Raw genomic sequence first — 18,856 nt, forward strand, 5'->3', positions numbered from 1 at the left:
TTTGGTTAATATATAAAATAATATTTAATTAATTTTAATGTGAAATTATTAAAATATCCTTAGAATATTTTTAAAATATTGGGGGTTCCATGGGCCCCCTAGCTCTTCTTATGCCCGCCTCTGAAGATGGACAAAGTATACAAGAAAAGCAGTTTTGATGAGATGGTTTAATAGCTACAAAATGAATGTCTTTGTTGATTTACAGAGACAACATCAAATCAATTGATCAAAAGAGCTCAATATCCTTCGCAGCAGATAAGGCCATGTTGACCAATGACGACATAATACTGTCCAAACCTAAACAATCTGGTTTTTTATTTTGGACCGTTCTATAAAATAACTCCTAATTTTGGTAGTAACTTATTTTTTTCTCTTTAACTAGTATCACCACCCATGCTATGCACGAGCTATAAGATTTTCACTTATTGAATATGAATTCTAAATAATTCAAAAAAGGAACTAATACCATTATATACACTTTAAAAAATCTTCCACCCCATTTTAAATGGAGTTTATTCTATTCGCCATGAAATTTTATAGAAGTATTATATTTTTATTTTGTGAGTTAAGCAGTTAAAATATAAAGAGAGAAGATAAAAAGGAAATAGTTATATTTGATATTTCCATTCTAGGAAATATGTTAATTAGAGTGGAACATTCAAAAAAGGAAAATACTCGCTTACAGGGGGCGGATGGCGGATGGAGTAACATTTTACCTAGTTACGTACTCCCTCCGTCCCACAATAAAAGTCACATTTTATCATTTTGGTCCACCCCACAATAAGAGTCACACTTCACTATCATAAATGGTAAGTGGGTCCCGCATTCCACTAAATCACTTCACTCACATTATATTATAGAACTAATATAAAAAAAAAGTGGACTTCATATTCCATTAACTTTTTCATCTCATTATTCTTTATATTTCTTAAAACTCGTGTCCACACCAAATGCGACTCATTTATGGGACGGAGGGAGTATATAAAATATGTTTCAAGAATTTAACTGTTACAAAAAATATTATTTAGGCTATTTTTCAGTTTTAAATACAACAAAATAATCACACTTTACCAACATGTAATGATAATACGAAAACAATATTATTATATTAATATCATACTTTAAATTGTATTGTGATTCTTATGAGTCAATCTATCTATAATCTATAATCTATCTATAATCTATATCTATAATCTATATTCTATAATAATAATAATATAAAAGGTGAGTTTTGGGCCGTTTTGAATAGTCATTTTATACCATGGATGTAAATGCAATTTAAAAAATTATATCTTCCACTTTGAACTCATTAAATTTAGGAAGCACAATTTAAAATACACCCGACACGGCAGTATCTGTTTCAAATATAAAAATTAATTATGAATTAATTGTCATAAATATTCACTCTCTACATCTGGAATGATCATTCATCTCCTATTAGGATTAAGAGACTCTATTATAAGCATTTTTTGAAATAAATTATGTGATATTTATTAAATTGTGAGCCTCTAATTAGATGATGATGATGATGATGATTTCCATTGTGATTAAATGTGAGTTAAATCAACATCAATGTTATACCATAGGTATATTATAATCACTAATGATAAGTTGCTAACAATAAAGTGCATAAATCTAACCGTTATGGCCTCTATAATTCAGCCATGCATATTTGTAATTGTTCATTTTTTTTTAAAATATTACAAAATCGATAAATGTTCATAAACCTAACTGTTACTGTCTCCTTAATTTGGCCATACATATTTGTAGTTGTCATGATTTGTAACGATCACTTATTAAGAATTTGTAACCATCTATGATTGTACATGGGCAATTATTTTTTTAACTTTAGTTTGAAATAATCAAGTTAAAACATGTTTTATCTTATTCGAATGAAAAATACGAATAGCAATTATAAAATAGCATTTTTATCCTATTATATGGTTGATGAAAATTGCATTTAGCGTGAATAAATTGTAATTTTTGTAGCACTGGCGTTTCATAGATGTCAACGATAATTCAATATAAATTTATTACTACTAATCATGCTACAATTCCATACATTTATGATAGTATTTATTTATATTTTTGTCTATAAATATTCATCATTTGTTTTATATACCTCACTCTCTCGTTGCCTTCTCTATTGCATATTTTCAGAATGGTTCTTACTTTGACAAAATTTGCTTGCCAAAGAACAATTGATAATTTTTGTTCAAGTTAGGTCACTAATGAATTTTCTTATTTAAAGGTGAAATCTATTGAGGATGTTCAATAGCTTGAGGTAATTTTTACGTTTTTTATTTGTTGATTTATCCTGCTATAGATGATTTCTTTTGGAATATATTTTGTTCAATCTGAATATATCCATTTCTCTTTGAACAAAAATTGTTGGTTTTGAATAAAAATTGTTGGATTTTTGTTCTAGGAAGGGTATTGGATTTTTGGGAAGATTGAAACTGTAGAATGCCATTAGGGAAAGTGGTTCTATATGGTATGCAAAAGATCCGTTAAAAGGATGATGGAGGTTGAGAATATGTTCACATGTGGACATTGTGATGAGATTGATGAATTTTCTTGCCAATGTATGATATTTCTGACGACGGTATAATATCTATTTTATATGTTTCTATGTTTTGTAATTATGAGTTATCTGTGTTCATGTATTTTAATTGACGAAGCCTGGAGACAAACCAAATGTTGTCGGCTTAGAATGTGTTTTGCTGTTACTTATCTTATTAGGATTTTTTGGTTATTTATATGAATCCGGTTACTACATTTGTATGCATATATAAAATATGAATTACTTACTAGCTAAGAGAAATATAATAACATTAAATTGTGAAATTGGTGCCATTACTCATTCATTTGATAGAAATTGTTGCCCATTCCATTTTCTAAAAGTTATTATACAGTATAATTGTTTATATAATTGAATTCTTAACTTTATTAAACATTTAACACCTAATACTCCTAATTTTATTTCCATTTGGACTACCGAAATTGTTGTTTCAAAATTTATTTTGACCAATTTGTAGGGTAATATTATGAAAGTTGAAAAGTTTTTAAATTTATCATAAATGGAGGAAATTGAAAGGTTTTAGAATATCCCCCCAATTCATTTGTTTAGACTATAAATATATGATAGTTGATAGTTTATAATTCACTCACTCGCTTTATTTTTTGCAAAAATTAGCTTGATTTTAGGTATTCTTCAGAATTCTCAACCATATTGTTTTTGCTTTTAGTATATATTTATACATTATTATTGTTATTATGATATATGTTCATGTTCCTATCAAACAATTTTCTAAATTAGCATCAAATTTAAATATGTGTTTATAACATGTACATTGTTAATATGTACTATTGTTATATTTTGTTTAAAGTTCTTATATAAATGTAGGCAATCTGACATGATGGAAAAGATGACACTGGCATGAGACGATGAAAGTGCTGGAGATTATGACTGAAAAAGGTTGGGGCTATTGGAGATAGAGACAAGCAGATAAAAAAGATTGGGAGAGATTAGAAGTAAGATGGAAGAGTACTTGAAATAGAAGAGAAGATGGAGGCAGATTAATTCTTAATCAATAATGAACTTTTTTATTTAATCTAATTAGTTGGTCATTTCTTTTTATTGAGAATTTTTTTCAGAATTTACTAAGCAATATATTTCTACAAATTTATTGATTTTGAATGTTATTTGATTTAATATATTTATATAATGATTTTATTATATACTATTATGCTTTTAGATTTGGTACGATAATATTTTTTATTATTTCATAAAATTATTTTAATGTGTAAAATAAGTTGAGGAAAATAGAAAGGATCGTGCAACGCACGGGTATGATATTAGTAAAATTATAATGAATATCATTTACCCTTAAAATTGACGCAACAAATGTTCGATTAATGATACATTTCCTTTCTATCTTTCTTCTTATTTTCTACCTATTTATATTTTTTTCGAACGTAGCTATCATTAGCAAAGTATGGGCATGGCATATGTTAATCAAGCTATTGAAAAAGAGTGAATATTTTTGGATTAGGTTCACCAATTACACTGAATAATTTAATTAATTGAACTTATAAAAAATATGCTCGTTGAGCTAAATATTTTCAAACTTAAAAAAAATATATATATATTGTAGCATTATAATAAAAAAATTTGTGTTTTTAATAATTATTTGTAATTATACTCTATAGAATATTACAATAATCAACCGAAGATTCAATGGCCAATAAATAAATATCTTAATATACTAATTAAGTTTGTCAAAATAAACAATCATCTAACTGTAAAACATCATTTTCTATTTATTCTATCACTGCAAGAAGAATAGAAAAAATTATATCTATGACCACAAAGATTTTCAAATTTAAACAAAGTAATGACTATTAAAAAACTTTTAAAAAAATGGAATGGAAGACGGAAATATAAACATTAATAAGAAGTATAGCTTACAACAAATGAGATACTCAGAGCATCTCCAATGGGACGAACTTCCCGTCGCCCTTTCCAAAAACACCTTCTGCCACGTCATAAGGACTTCTCACTGCACAATCCGCCCTTCCCATCGCTCTTCCCGCGCGGACTTCCCGCAATAAAAAAAATTCACAAATTCACAAATATTCAATTTATGTTACGGAATTAAAATATCGATATAGAATCGAACGGGAAAAATGCAACGATTTTATTTTTAAAAAAAAGCATACATATTTAAACTAAAAAAAGTACATGTTATGCCTTGAATCTCTATAGTTTGCCGCTAGCCGAACGGCGACGGTATGATATGCTTTTGTTTTATGTCTTAATTTCCGACGATAATACATGCGTTAGAGCTTTTAAAAAAATCGTATATACAGAGTTTGCAACAAGGTGTATATATAGAGTTCTTTTTAAAAAAATTAAAAATGGCGAATGTCCGCGCTGGACGTTCGCGTGTCGCCACAACTGCGGACATCCGACCGCCCTTCCACACACCCTTCCGCCGACGGCCGTGCCCTTCCCGGGTCCTCACAGGATGTCCGCGTCCGCCTCTCCGTGCATCAATGGCGGACGTCCCTGACGCCCTTCCTGGAAGCTTCTTCGAAGGGCGCCGCTGGAGATGCTCTTACTATCCGTTTAAATAGTAACTAAATATAATTATTGATCTCATTAAAAACAAATTTTATTTTATTTTAAAACCATAACTATGTGAATGAGAGTGTTATATTGCTAACTACCGTTAAATAATAGTCATTAGATATTCAAATTAAAGGCTTAGATCATTAATCGCTAAATGTCAATACGATCAACGAAAAACGTCAATAAGGCCATAGGATAAATTCCAAAAAATATCAATAGGGGTATTAATGTCAATTAACTACATGTTTAGTTATAACTAACTTTTAAAAGAAATCCCAAAACTTTAAATTTATATAACATATATCAAATTAAAGATAATTTCATAAGGATTCCAACGATATCCTACATGCATATGTTCCGATGTCAAAATTTGAAAAAAAATTCGAAATTTTTTAATTTTTTCGTACAATAAAAATATCAACATACTATATAAAATATGTCAATATAATACATGTAGAATGTCAATACAAGCAACATTTAATTTGAAAACTGCAAGATTTAATTTTATACAGTACGTTGACATCATTCAAATAAAGAACCCCTTTCATTGAAACTGCAAGATTTAATTTGAACCCTGTTCATTCTTTTCGCCCAAATCATAAAGAACCCTAGCCTCAATCACATACCGCTGCCCCTGTCACCACTTTGCCGCCGTCTCCGTCCATCTCCTCTCTCACCTGCGCCTCCACAGGCAGCAGGGAAGTGCTGCGACGTTTTTGGAGATCCGAAATACTCGCACTGGTATGTTGCCCTAGCACCAATCTCCCCTTTCCTCGCCTCTTCTCTCCCAATCGGCGCCTCCACTCTCTCTCGCCTTGCCTGGCCACCATGCCTACCGCACTGCAACGCCGGATTCCTTCCACCCTGCTTCACCTTCCCCGAACTCAAATATTGTGATTTTGTTTCTATATTGGTATTTGTAGATTTTGAAACCTGTAGCACGGATTGGATAGATATCTTCCTAATGTTTCTTTCAATAAGCTCATTTTGACAGCTTTATAATAAAATATCAATTGTGCATAAGAATCTGCGCTGTTCTAAATGTCAATATTTTTATAGAGGCGAGGAAGCATTGAATAAAAAGGAAAAAGAAGAAAAGGAGAGGATTTAAGCGAGGGTTTTGTGGCTGAATTGAAATTGGAAGGCTCTGCAATGGCGTCTGCATCATCGTCGTCGGTGGGGCCAGAGATCCCATGGGTGGAGAAGTTTCGCCCCACTAAGGTGTCTGATATCGTCGGCAATCAAGACGCCGTTGCCCGCCTCCAAGTCATCGCCCGCGATGGCAACATGCCCAATCTTATTTTGGCTGTCAGCATTCTACTCTCTCTCTCTCTCTCCCAAATGTTCTTCTTTTTCGGTTTAATTTTATGCTTTGAGTCCAATGGAGTATCCACAATGGAAGTATAGCAAATTATTCCTTGTCGAGAAATTGGTCTTTTCTGTGTGGATTTTGGTTAGGAGGCTCGGAATTTGTTATTACCAAGTGCTTCGGTGTTTGTACATCCTGATATCGTAGTTCTGTAATGTTTTCAATTTGCATAGTCTCTTCAATTTTCGCTAATGTTCTGAATTCCCAAAAAATGATTCTACGCCGGTGGTAAGCATTACTATCTTATAAATTTCTATTTGGATATGTATATGAATAGATCTTATACACCTTTGAAAGATGAAAAATTAGGACATCTTCTGGTTTTTTTCTCAGCAATTAGCCTTGATTGGTTCTTTCAGGGTCCTCCTGGAACTGGTAAGACTACTAGCATATTGGCTCTTGCTCATGAGCTCCTTGGCCCAAATTATAGAGAGGCAGTCTTGGAGCTAAACGCATCAGATGATAGGTATTGACGTATTTTCTTATGTCTTGTTTACATGACTGGGATTCACTCAATTGTTGCTTTTCTTATGCTTATATTCATGAATTTGGCCAGAGGAATTGATGTTGTGAGAAACAAAATAAAGATGTTTGCCCAGAAGAAAGTTACATTGCCCCCTGGAAGGCACAAGATTATAATTTTGGACGAAGCTGACAGGTGATTTTTCTGTCTCTCTTTAAGGGAATTTCAGTGGCATCTTTTGCTTTTTGCTCATATGTAGTACTAATAAACTGACGTAAGTTACTCTATATGGATCTTGTGCATAAGAGCATGACTCTTGTATTGATCCCGACTTATTCAACTTTGTTTTTCTTGTACTCATTTTTATTAAGGCTTTATTTTATTGTGTTTTGTTTTTGAATCTAATTTTCTGTATTATGTGATAGCATGACTTCAGGAGCACAACAAGCTTTGAGAAGGACGATGGAAATATATTCTAACTCTACACGTTTTGGGCTAGCTTGCAACACTTCATCAAAGATTATTGAGCCTATTCAGAGTCGCTGTGCTCTTGTTCGATTTTCTAGACTATCCGATCAAGAGATCCTTGGACGTCTCATGGTGGTGGTTGCAGCTGAAAAGGTTAATCCCTTTCCAGTTAGATCTGACACTGTTTACTGCTGACGTTCATGTGGAAATTTCCAAGTTACTTAGATTGTTCAACATCTCTTCAAGTCAAATGCTTTTGCTGCAGGGTTACACTTATTTTCCCCTTTGGACATAGAGAGTTACAATGACTGCACCATTTTGGTTGCTTGGCACTTTGTTTAGATCTATTTGGTACTCAACGCAATATTTATATTGTTCTAGGTACCTTATGTTCCAGAAGGTCTTGAAGCAATTATTTTTACTGCTGACGGTGATATGAGGCAAGCATTGAACAACTTGCAAGCCACAAATAGTGGATTTGGGTTTGTTAATCAAGAAAATGTTTTCAAGGTCAGTTCGTAAGTGAGTAATGATTTTACATTTATCTCAAAATGTTAAACAATACTATAACTCCATTGTGTTGCCTCCAGGTTTGTGATCAGCCCCATCCCTTGCATGTCAAAAATATGGTACGCCAAGTTATTGATGGGAAATTCGACGATGCTTGTGCTGGATTGAAGCAGCTCTATGATTTGGGCTATTCACCAACTGATATAATTACCACTCTATTCCGAATCATAAAAAACTATGATATGCCTGAGTATCTGAAGTTGGAATTTATGAAGGTTTGTATGATGCAATCTGCATTTCAGTCCGTGGAAAAGACACTAGTTTCTTGTTCTTGGATGATTTTTCATCCTTGTAGAAAACACAAAATATTTTAGTGCAAGCCAATAAAGTTAGAACTGAACAAGCACATTCCTTTAAACTGAAATCTCTTGTGATGGTTTTACAGGAGACAGGATTTGCTCATATGAGGATCTGTGATGGAGTTGGTTCATATCTTCAAATGTCTGGTTTGCTCGCAAAGCTTGCATTGGCCCGCGAAACAGCCAAAGCAGCTTAATTAGTTGCTAGTTAGGTGCGTGTCATTGTAGATTCTGAGATTGCCTGTTTATCGAAACACTTGTGTATTGTCTCCTTGTGCAAGTTCGTGCACAATGCCAGTAACTTTTGCTGAAGTAAAATGTTTACCTTGTACTCTTGTAGCGATGGGGAGGAGAGTTGTATGGTCGCTGGAAATATGTTTTGAGATGATTAGGATATTTCCCCATATTGGAGCTTTAATGTGTGGTATTCATAATTGTTCTGCTCGTACTTTTTTATACCTAGGATTACAATTTATATATGCATATGAATGGAGTAGTAATTGGAGTAGAGGTTGATATCTTATTGTTTAATGATTTCGGATTCTCTTTTGGAAATTTGCTGTGCAATGTTACTTGTATCTAACTATCCCCTCCGTTCCATAGTAATAGAGACATTTCATTTTGCGCACTCGTTTTGAAAAAATAATTATAAATAGTTAGAGTGGTGAAAAAGTAAAGTAAGAGAGAGAATATTGTAGATAAGACTCTTCTCTACATTATTCTTTCTCTTACTTTACTTTTTCACCATTTTAATTATTTATAATTATTTTTTCAAAACGAGTGTGCAAAATGGAATGTCTCTATTACTATGGAACGGAGGGAGTATTTTTTGTGTTGTGCATTTTGTATTGTATTGGGGTATGATGAATTCTTTATTGGCTTATGATGATTTTAGTATGAACTAGATCACTTTTCTTTATTATTATGACTGTGTTGCTTAAAAATTAGCACTCACTCTTCTCTATAATTTTTAAAACATGACATTTCATATTAGAAAGAAAATATGATTATATAGATTGTAAACACTCTCCATCCATTTTTGGATCCAATATGGAGTATCAAAATACTCCACTGGGTTCAATAAGAATCCATTGAGTCCAACAATGACAGATAATTAGATGATACATATAAAATATTTTATCAAATGTTTCAATTTAATTCTAAAAGTTTTAAGTTCAACAAAAGATTTACTCAATGTTTCTCATTGATAAGTTTCGTTAAATCCTATATAACATCGTTACGTTTCATCTTTTTTTTTTTCATTTGCTTCGTACTTCTCTTCTATTTTTAATTTGCATCCTACTTGTTTTATTTTTTAATCAAATTCAATATGAAGATAGTACACGGTGATTTTATTGCTTTACTTGATTGCATTTAGTTAGATACTGGTAAATTTAATCCTCATATTAGAAAGAAATTATGATGATATCGATTTTGAACACTCTTAGATCATATTTATCGGTTGTTTTGGTCGACCTCCATGTCACATTTACAATTATAAAAAAACAATTAAAACAATGGCATGTCTCCCTCCTCAGCCATGGTCAGCTGGTTGGCAACCAGCGACAACCGAATGGTCTCCCAAATTCATTCATGAATTAGCCAATGAGATTGTGCCACTTGGCACAATTTCATTGGTTGATATAATTCTTTTAAAAAATTGATATATCTTTTATATATTATATAAAAAAATTAAAAAAATTATACCAAAATGTATAATTTTTCATTCTCTATAAATAGAGACCACATTTGCTATAGTTTTGTATAAAAAAAATCTTATCTTTTCTCCTCCTATAATCATTTCTTTGGTATAATTTCTTATTTTTTAGTCCTCTTTAATAAATTTGATTATGCAATAATAAATACTATTCATTTAATAATAATATTATTAAAAAAATAATATAAAATAAAATAAATAATAGTGTGGTTGGGTGGTCATTGATAACCCATGAAAATGAGTGTGGTTGAGTTGGATGAATATTAATGATGTGGAGGAGATAGAAATGAATTAAATATTGAAAAAGTGGATTGTTGAGTTGGGTTGGATGGTTGCTGATAAACATGGTCTTAGCCGTCCATTTTTAGATCCAATATGGAGTATCAAAATACGAGGTAATTATATGTTTAATATTAGTAAAAGAAGTTTTAAGTTCACATATATAATAAAAAAACAAAAAGTTTAATTTATGTTTCAGATTGATACATTTCTTCTAAATCATTTAATACCGTTAACTTTTATTATTTTTATTACATTCTCTCTATTACCTTGTAGAATTGGTTTAGTTTATTACAAATGGAAATTCCTCAGCAAGTTTTTCATTATTTAATGCAAATTTTTCATCAACAATAAAAAAGAAAATTAGGAAAACAAGAAGCGGGCTAATGAACACGAAATCAAAAGAACATAATTTGGAAACACATAGCTGGGATCAATGGCGGAGCCATAGGATTTTATGAATGGGGGGCCCAAATTTCTGATAAATAATTATTCAGTTTAACTAGTGTTAATATCGCAAGAAGTCGACATGGCATAGCCACATAAGCAACAAAAAGGATCGTTAACAGGAACATATGAATAGTGAAAATAATTAAAACATGGACAACAGAAACTATAAACACTTAGTGAAAATAATTACTACCTTCATCACTCAAATTTTGACACAATTTACTATTTCGGTCCGTCCCTGAAAATTTGACACACTTCACTTTTTACCATTTTTAGTAGTGGACCCCATATTCCACTAACTCAATCATACTCACATTTAAAACTAATATTTTAAAAATAGGATCCACATCCCACCAACTTTTTCAACTCACTTTCTATTTCATTTCTTAAAACCCGTGCCGGGTCAAAGTGTGTCAAAATTTAGGGGACGGAGGTAGTAGAACATATAAATGAAAACTATTAACACATGTTGAGACAACGTCAATGTGGATTAATTATTTTCTTAAACTGTAAAGATAATAAATATTAGTGTGTGAAATTCATTATATAAATTACAAGTCGTGAGAAAATCAACAAAATCTATAGATAAAAATTAACGATGCTAGCATTTACATAGTTATGGGATAAAAAATATTTAATTTTCTTAAATTGCAAAGATAATAAATATTAGAGTATGTGAAATTCATTACATAAAATTACAAGTTGTGAGAAAAACCTATTGATAAAAATTAACGATGCTAGCATTTACATAGTTATGGGATAAAAAAATATTTTTTATTCATGGATATGTGTAGATTAAGATTTCAGAATGAAAGAAAAAATGATATTGTATATATTATTGTATTTATGAGATTAAACAATTTTTTTTGTTATATATGTATGATTTTAAATTTTGAAATGAAAGAGAATAAATATAATATTATAACATAAAATGGAATTAAACATAAAAGAGATATATAAAAAGGTAAAAAGAACGAAATAGCAATTTTGTGCATAGAGAATTTTGCACTCAGGCACTCACATAGAATAGGCGAATTTAGAAACCAAATGAGCTAGATAATTATTTGAATATGATTGTATACATATATTATATATAAGAAAAGTTTAAATGGTTGGGGGGCCCTTGAGGGGCCCAAGGGTCCCCAGCCCCAGCGTGGCTCCGCCTCTGGTTGGGATCATTTTCATAAAGAACACTTTAACACTTTAGTATTCGACATCATTTAAGAAAAGTAACTAATTTTATATTACTGCTTGTATAAAATAATACTTCATCCGTCCCATATTATTCGCACTTTTCATTTTAGATCATAAATTTAGGATTGATTTTTTATTATAAACAAAATTAGAATTTTAAATATAATGATATATCACTTAATAAAAAAGTTCTTAATTTAATCTAATATATTAATAAAATGATAAGAAATTTGTGACGCCTAGGATATCAAAATTAATATGTTTAACATATTAACAACACGCAAATGAATTCGTACATACGATGGAGTAGTATTATTGATAAAGTAAGATTAATTAGTATAGATTATTGGGCTTGTGACTGCAATATGAAAAAGGGCTGAAACCCTAGGCCCATTCTGAGTCCATTTCGAAGCAACGCCTTATATTGCTGTGATTGGGGGTTAGGGTTACTGGAATCTCACAAACTGACCTTCCGCGGCGAGCTCTCTACTATTCTGCAGCCATGGTTCTCAAGTAAGTCGCAATCTTTTCGTAATATCTGCTGATTTCCTGTTGTTTATACGCTATTGAGCATCCGTGCTTCACTGAATCGAATTTCGGCAGTGGAAATTATTGAACCTTTAGATGTTTTTAAGGGTTGTTTAGATTGGATTTGTTCCGTCAAATTCTAATTCTAGTCGCATTTTTGTCGTAGATTTAGAGGTCGTCAGATGCATCATATTTGGATTCGTGATCTATGCATATCAATTTCCATTTGTATTGATTTTCTACTTCTGGATAGTTGCTGGAAATCAGACTCGCACTATCTAATCCAGTGTTTTACTAATTGGAGATAACAAAACTTGTTTCCGAGTCAATTTGTTTAGAGAATTTGCTCTAGCCGTATGTATGTTGTTTGGATTCTGCTGTAAAACCTTGGTTTTGATGATAACTTTGAGCGCACTTGAATATTGAAGAATTCATCTGTTTGGTTCTCCAATTTTGTTTGTGCGTATATTGGATTTTGTAGATGTGTATTGTACGGGTACTGATTTAGTTGCTAATGGTCTTGGTTATCAGGACGGAGCTTTGCCGTTTTAGCGGTGCCAAGATTTATCCTGGAAGGGGCATTAGGTTTATAAGATCAGATTCTCAGGTGGGATAAAGGATAGCCAGGACTTTCTTTTACCCTTTCATTTGTAGTAATTCATATGGTTAGGGTTTGTGAATCCAATTTCCCACAACTGTTGTAGGTTTTCCTCTTTGTTAACTCAAAATGCAAGAGGTACTTCCACAATCGCCTGAGGCCTGCTAAGCTTACTTGGACTGCCATGTACAGAAAGCAACACAAAAAGGTACTTTTGATTGATATATCACCCAACACCGTTTGTTTTGCTTTTTTTATAGACTCTAAATGCTTTCTTTATTGGCATAGGATGCTGCTGCTGAAACTGTGAAGAAGAGGCGCCGTACCAACAAGAAGCCCTACTCAAGGTCCATTGTTGGTGCGACCTTAGAGGTCATTCAGAAGAAACGGGCCGAGAAGCCAGAGGTCCGCGATGCTGCACGTGAGGCTGCTCTACGGTATGAAACTTTAATTCCAAATGGTAAAATGTCATTCCTCTTTACTTGTGATTAGATTAGTTAAACAATTGAACTACTGTGTTGTATCAGTGAAATTAAGGAGAGGATTAAGAAAACCAAAGATGAAAAGAAGGCAAAGAAGGCTGAAGTTCAGTCCAAGCAAAAGGGTTCCGGCAAGGCCAATGTACCAAAGGGAGCAGCACCCAAGGGCCCTAAGATTGGAGGTGGCGGCGGCAAGCGTTGAAAGGTTTTTGCTTTTATATGTTATGCATAAGGAACACAAATGGTTATAAGCCATTGCCGTTGTGTGCTGGTTTTGCTTTTGGTCTACAACTTATTTCTTTAACTCAACATTGTCTTGGAAGGCTATTGGACTTTGTTTTCCCTAGAAATAGCATACATTTTTCTCGAGTCTGGTTGTCGAGCTCAGCTTAAAGTATTAAGTAGTATCTGTCTATGCATTACTAACTTTTTTTCATCTGAGATTCCGTACTAAATTTTAATGCATTTTTTCATAAAAAACTTATACTCCCTCAGTCCCAAGTTACTTGAGGTGTTCCTTTCCTTGCACGGGATTTAAGAAAGTTTGTGTTTAGTGACTTAAATAAAGTAAGAGAGAGAGGGAGAGAGAATAAATAAAGTAAAAGAAATAATAAAGTGGGTGCGATTAGATGTTTTGTTTTTAGCCAAAAAGTGAAATGATTCAATTAATTTGAGACAATCTAAAAATATGATAAAACATAATCAAACTACTCAAGTACCTATATTAAATATAGAGTTTATGAAGGACTCAATACAATTTTATTTTACTTCTATTAAGATCCGGACCATAATATCTTTCATTAATCTTGTAAGTTGATACATTGACTAAATTTTGATGGCAAAGGAGCTAAAAATAATTCTCATTTCTCATCAATATTTATCAGTCCAAATATAATTATTTATGAGCCATACAGTATCACAATCTCACATTTAGACCCTGATTTACCTGTTGAAGCATTCTATCTTCCCTTTTCAATGTCAATGCTAATAGAAGTTCGTTTTAGACTTGTAGTGATGTTAATTTTTAGAGCACAGATTTTGACAGTAATTGCATCATCAATTTAGTCGAACAAGAATGACACAAAATCCATCCCTAAAATTCATCGTCTTTTGTTTGAAATGATATACTACTACATTACATTTTTAGGATAAATCAGGAGTATCACATAACAATTGAAATTCACCATTCACCCACACAATATTTGCAAAAATACATACCTCCTCTCTTATTATCCACAATTTATATGACCAACATCCAAAACAAATATGGTTAGCTTAGTACCTGTGCCGAAGCCCACCACTAAACCCTGAAATGTCCCTCTCCGGCATCCCTTGCCGGTCCAGATGCCCCGATCCCGGATACACATTGCTTGACTGCACCTTCTGCCCTTCTCTATGCCTATTCACCGATTTTGATCTCTCCCACGGGGAGCTAGACCTCTCCGATTGAGGCCTCTGTTTCGGAGCACTGAGAGACCTTGCCTTTGCCTTTGAGGACTCCGTGTAAGCCATGTAGCTTGGATGCTCCGCGCAATTGCTCAGGCTGCTCTTGGCAGGCGCGAACAGCGCCCTCTTGGAACTCCCTTCCACTGATGACGAGTAGGCTGGGCTGTTGTTGGCCGTGTAGAATGGGCTTCCGTTGGCATTTATGGCTACCGTGAGAGGGCTTAGGGACGGACTTAACCATGTGGTATGGTGGTCGGAGATGTGGCTCGGGTGAGAGGAGTGGATGATGGTTCTGCCTGTAGGGCTCGTGCTTGGCCTTCCCGTGTCAACTTCTAGAACCTTCTCGCCTTTCCTCCTCTCCATCCAGGGCGAGGGCGACTTGTCTGGATCATACACATTCCTCTTCATTTTGGCGCGGGCAGGGGATTCATGCTCGTGCTGCTTCGTCGCGTGATCTGCCTTCTCCTGAACCAGTATTCAATATAGGCTTACATTTGACAACTTTACATATTCAATACTCCCTTTGTTCCATAGTAGTAGAGTTATTTCATTTTCTGCACTCGTTTTGGAAAAATAATTATAAATAGTTAAAGTGGACTTTTCTCTATATTATTCTCTTTTCACTTTAACTATTTATTACTATCATTTTCTCAAAACGAGTGCAAAAAATGAAATGACTCTACCATAGTTGAACGAAGGGAGTACATGCTTACATTCTTATTCAATATCTTACTATGTGATTGAAGTGGGAGGACTTGGTGCTCTCCTCAAAGGGGAGTCGGCCTGCCCGTGCTCTGGCTTGGGCGCGCATAAGTGCCTGCAGCTGTCGTAACGTTTCAGCATTATGCTTCCGCAAAATGTGGCCTCTAACGAGTGCTTGGAGCTTAACCAACGCCTTCAGCGCCCGTAGAGCTCTTCTCGACTGCACACGTGATCAGTAATGATTCAGTAAGAATATTTGTTGAAAATTAGTAATAAAATGGATCACACATTATGATTACATTAGAGGTTGTTAGATTTAGAGCACCAATCTAATCAAATTCCAAATGTCTAACAAGACATCTCAACCATTGGAATGAAGTGAAGATAAAGTAATCCAATGAGATGAGAAAAGGTATCTCAAAAGATAAATTGGCAACTTTTTCACCCTTCTGTTGCACTGTAACTTTCTTCAAACTACTGTAGCAACCTTAACCAATAAACTAGGACTACCATTTTGCTTTGGAAAGTACTAGCCACGTCATCAAAAAATTTACTACTACCTTCGTCTACGAAAAAATAATGTTAATAAGGAGAAAAAATAGTTGATGTGTTATTAATGGAAAATGTGATTCACATCCTTTGAGAGAAAAACCATCCTATCTACCGTCCATAAAATAATACTCCAGTTTTGGTTTTTTTTGTTAAAATTTTGGACCGTTCATCAAAATTAGTGTACGCTGAACTAGAAAAGAATTTCCTGTTTTGTTTTAATTCCAAAAGGCAATGGAAAAATGGAATTTAGAAGATGATTCAAACCTATAAAAAAAATTAAATAATTTCCTATTATAGCAAGACAAAAAGAAGCCCAGGGATCATTGTACGTACAAAATATTGGTCATTTAATAGGTCTACTTTTTCCACTACCTTAACATTGAAAAAGAGAAAGGAAGAAAATTTACGAGATAACCACGGAAATGCGATTGAATCACAACGGCCGCCCGCTCCTCACAAACGATGCCGTTTTGTGGACCATACGCTGCGCCGCTGGTGAGGTGGGCTACCGCGGCCGCGGCATGGGCTGCGGCCACGGCAGCCTCGGCTATGGCGGCAACGGCGATTGCCTGCCTGTCGTCGATGGCATGGGATCGACGGCGGAGTTTTCCCTTGGGAAAGCTCCATCTCTTCTTGGAGGGCGGGTCGGCGTTCGGGTCGGGCTTATTCAAGCCCAACATACCTCTAAACCATTTCAAAGCTTTGCCCATTGTGTTAGAGATGATGAGTGAATGATGAAGCATGGAGTAGTTTAAGGGAGACTGAGAGAATGGGGGAGTGAAAGTGAAATGGTCAAGAATTGATATAACTACTATACATGGGATTAGCAAAATAGGTTATTGTTGGGTGCTATGGAAGTCTCTACCTAATTAGGAATCATTACCTCTATTTATTACTACTATTTTAGTATTGTTACAGCTATTGCTTACTCCTCTTAGTAAATGTTTGTTATCAAATTAAATTAAATATTAAATTTATGATATATCGGCAAATATACTCATTTTTAAAATAATTAAAATTTAAGTTTATTAATCATGTAAGTAAGAAACTGAGTTATTATAAAAAATGAATATTTTAATGTAAAACTGATAAACATGAAAAAAAAAGATAAAGTGACTAGAGTATAGAAAAATACTGGATAAAGTTAGTAATCCCTTAGACTAAAATAATTTTTTTTTAGGTTAAGAATAATTTTGATGGATGAATGAAAATAAAAAATGAGACTGTATTTTTATGTAACGAGGGAGGAGTATTAAACTAGTCACGTTTTATGTTAGATGTCCAATTTACTCCTAATGAATTGATTTGATTAATTAATTAATAAAAGCAGTGGCTTTATTTTGGATGAGTGCAATCTTTATAATTGAGAAGTTTCATTTTTTTTTTCAATATAATTCATTTTCCAATGAGTGCATTATTTTTACGAAAAATATTTTTTTTTTCATATCGTGATCTAAATCCAATATTGTGGGTAATAGATCCAAGCGAATATAAAATTTTCAAAAGCATTTTTATGACAAAAGTTTCAAAGTTTGTATTTCATCAAAATAAGGAGTTATTGTATAAGATAATTGTCGATTGAGAGAATGTTTAAAAACTACTCCATGATTTAATTCACTGCTTTTAGAAATTATTAGATTGATTAGAAGTCAATAAAAAATTAATGACAATTTTTCTCAAAAAAAAATTCTCAAACTAACATTAAGTAAATTATTTTAATTTCATAAAATCAACCAATAATAGCTCCTCATAGCAAGGGGACTAAAACAACCTTCCAAAGAAAATATAATATTATATCTGATTAAAACTAAAACTCTTTTTCCACCTTTTATGTCATTTTCTGTATTTCCTCCGTTCTATAATAAAAATCATACCTTTTTTATTAGTTTAACTTATAAAAATTGTGACATTTTATACTTTGAAAAAAATTTCTCATTCACACAAATATAAATATACTATTTTTTCTTTTCACTTAATTATAAAATAATATTATCTAAAATCTCAGGGCATTTTCAAATATACCATCAATTGTGGAGATGGAGGGATTACTTCAACAGATACAACAGAGAAGCCCACGGACTTTGATTTTAAAATCTCACAAAGTCGCATCACGTGTTTCCATTTTCCCGCCACGCCCCCACAAAATTAATGCACTTCCCCACCATTCACTTTTTTTTGTCTTCAGATCTTTTCTTATATATCTAGAAGGATTTTAGTTTGGATGTTAGATTTCAACCATTGGCTGAGGAACATAGGACAATTCTACAAAACGAGACTAATGATTCTATTAGTTGATATTCTCCCCTATTAGTTCCCTATTAGTAGTCTCCTTTATTGATAGTATAATTTTAAGAATTATTAATAAAATTAAATATAATATAAGTCCCATTTATATATAGTATTATTTTTTAAATAAAATGTAAGTAGAATGAATTAGTGGAATGTGTACCCTATTACCATTTATAGTAAAAATGAACCCGGGACTCCTACTCACGAACAGACTAAAATGAAAAAACGAGACTTCTATTTGCGGATGGAAGGAGTATCTTCTCAATTTTAATCATTAACATGATATCGATAGCAATAGCCCGTTTTTTCAATTTATACT

The 18,856-nt window shown here is 32.9% G+C and overlaps 3 protein-coding genes across 3 annotated transcripts; 2 read left to right on the top strand and 1 right to left on the bottom strand.

The window, feature by feature from the left end:
• Window positions 1-5,685: 5,685 nt before the first annotated feature.
• Window positions 5,686-8,739, top strand: RFC2 (replication factor C 2). Its single transcript, XM_048124030.2, has 8 exons — window positions 5,686-5,875; window positions 6,194-6,442; window positions 6,863-6,969; window positions 7,060-7,161; window positions 7,392-7,587; window positions 7,816-7,944; window positions 8,025-8,219; window positions 8,390-8,739. The coding sequence occupies exons 2-8, from the start codon at window positions 6,287-6,289 to the stop codon at window positions 8,498-8,500; spliced, it is 996 nt and encodes a 331-aa protein (XP_047979987.1). The 5' UTR covers window positions 5,686-5,875; window positions 6,194-6,286; the 3' UTR covers window positions 8,501-8,739.
• A 3,578-nt stretch (window positions 8,740-12,317) lies between these two features.
• On the top strand, window positions 12,318-13,984 carry LOC125198161 (large ribosomal subunit protein eL24-like). Its single transcript, XM_048096585.2, has 5 exons — window positions 12,318-12,456; window positions 13,003-13,078; window positions 13,176-13,277; window positions 13,358-13,506; window positions 13,597-13,984. The coding sequence occupies exons 1-5, from the start codon at window positions 12,446-12,448 to the stop codon at window positions 13,748-13,750; spliced, it is 492 nt and encodes a 163-aa protein (XP_047952542.1). The 5' UTR covers window positions 12,318-12,445; the 3' UTR covers window positions 13,751-13,984.
• A 640-nt stretch (window positions 13,985-14,624) lies between these two features.
• LOC125198162 (protein IQ-DOMAIN 22-like) lies at window positions 14,625-17,054 on the bottom strand. The gene is made up of 3 exons (XM_048096586.2): window positions 16,656-17,054; window positions 15,728-15,916; window positions 14,625-15,459 (listed from the first exon to the last, which is right to left on the bottom strand). Exons 1-3 carry the CDS (start codon window positions 16,989-16,991, stop codon window positions 14,824-14,826), a joined length of 1,161 nt encoding a protein of 386 aa, XP_047952543.1. The 5' UTR covers window positions 16,992-17,054; the 3' UTR covers window positions 14,625-14,823.
• Window positions 17,055-18,856: the final 1,802 nt, after the last annotated feature.

The sequence above is a fragment of the Salvia hispanica genome, chromosome 1 (assembly GCF_029641045.1).
Source record: "Salvia hispanica isolate PSC_SH4W2 chromosome 1, Shi_PSC_v1, whole genome shotgun sequence".
Classification (NCBI taxonomy): domain Eukaryota; kingdom Viridiplantae; phylum Streptophyta; class Magnoliopsida; order Lamiales; family Lamiaceae; genus Salvia; species Salvia hispanica.

Coding starts and splice junctions, on each gene's coding strand:
- RFC2 (XM_048124030.2), top strand. CDS start 6,287: ATGGCGTCTGCATCATCGTCGTCGGTGGGGCCAGAGATCCCATGGGTG. Junction 7,162..7,391: donor ATTTTGGACGAAGCTGACAG/GTGATTTTTCTG, acceptor ATTATGTGATAG/CATGACTTCAGGAGCACAAC. Junction 7,945..8,024: donor ATCAAGAAAATGTTTTCAAG/GTCAGTTCGTAA, acceptor TGTTGCCTCCAG/GTTTGTGATCAGCCCCATCC.
- LOC125198161 (XM_048096585.2), top strand. Junction 13,079..13,175: donor TTATAAGATCAGATTCTCAG/GTGGGATAAAGG, acceptor CAACTGTTGTAG/GTTTTCCTCTTTGTTAACTC. Junction 13,507..13,596: donor GCACGTGAGGCTGCTCTACG/GTATGAAACTTT, acceptor GTGTTGTATCAG/TGAAATTAAGGAGAGGATTA.
- LOC125198162 (XM_048096586.2), bottom strand. CDS start 16,991: ATGCTTCATCATTCACTCATCATCTCTAACACAATGGGCAAAGCTTTG. Junction 15,917..16,655: donor CGCATTTCCGTGGTTATCTC/GTAAATTTTCTT, acceptor TCACGTGTGCAG/TCGAGAAGAGCTCTACGGGC. Junction 15,460..15,727: donor CCTCCCACTTCAATCACATA/GTAAGATATTGA, acceptor ATACTGGTTCAG/GAGAAGGCAGATCACGCGAC.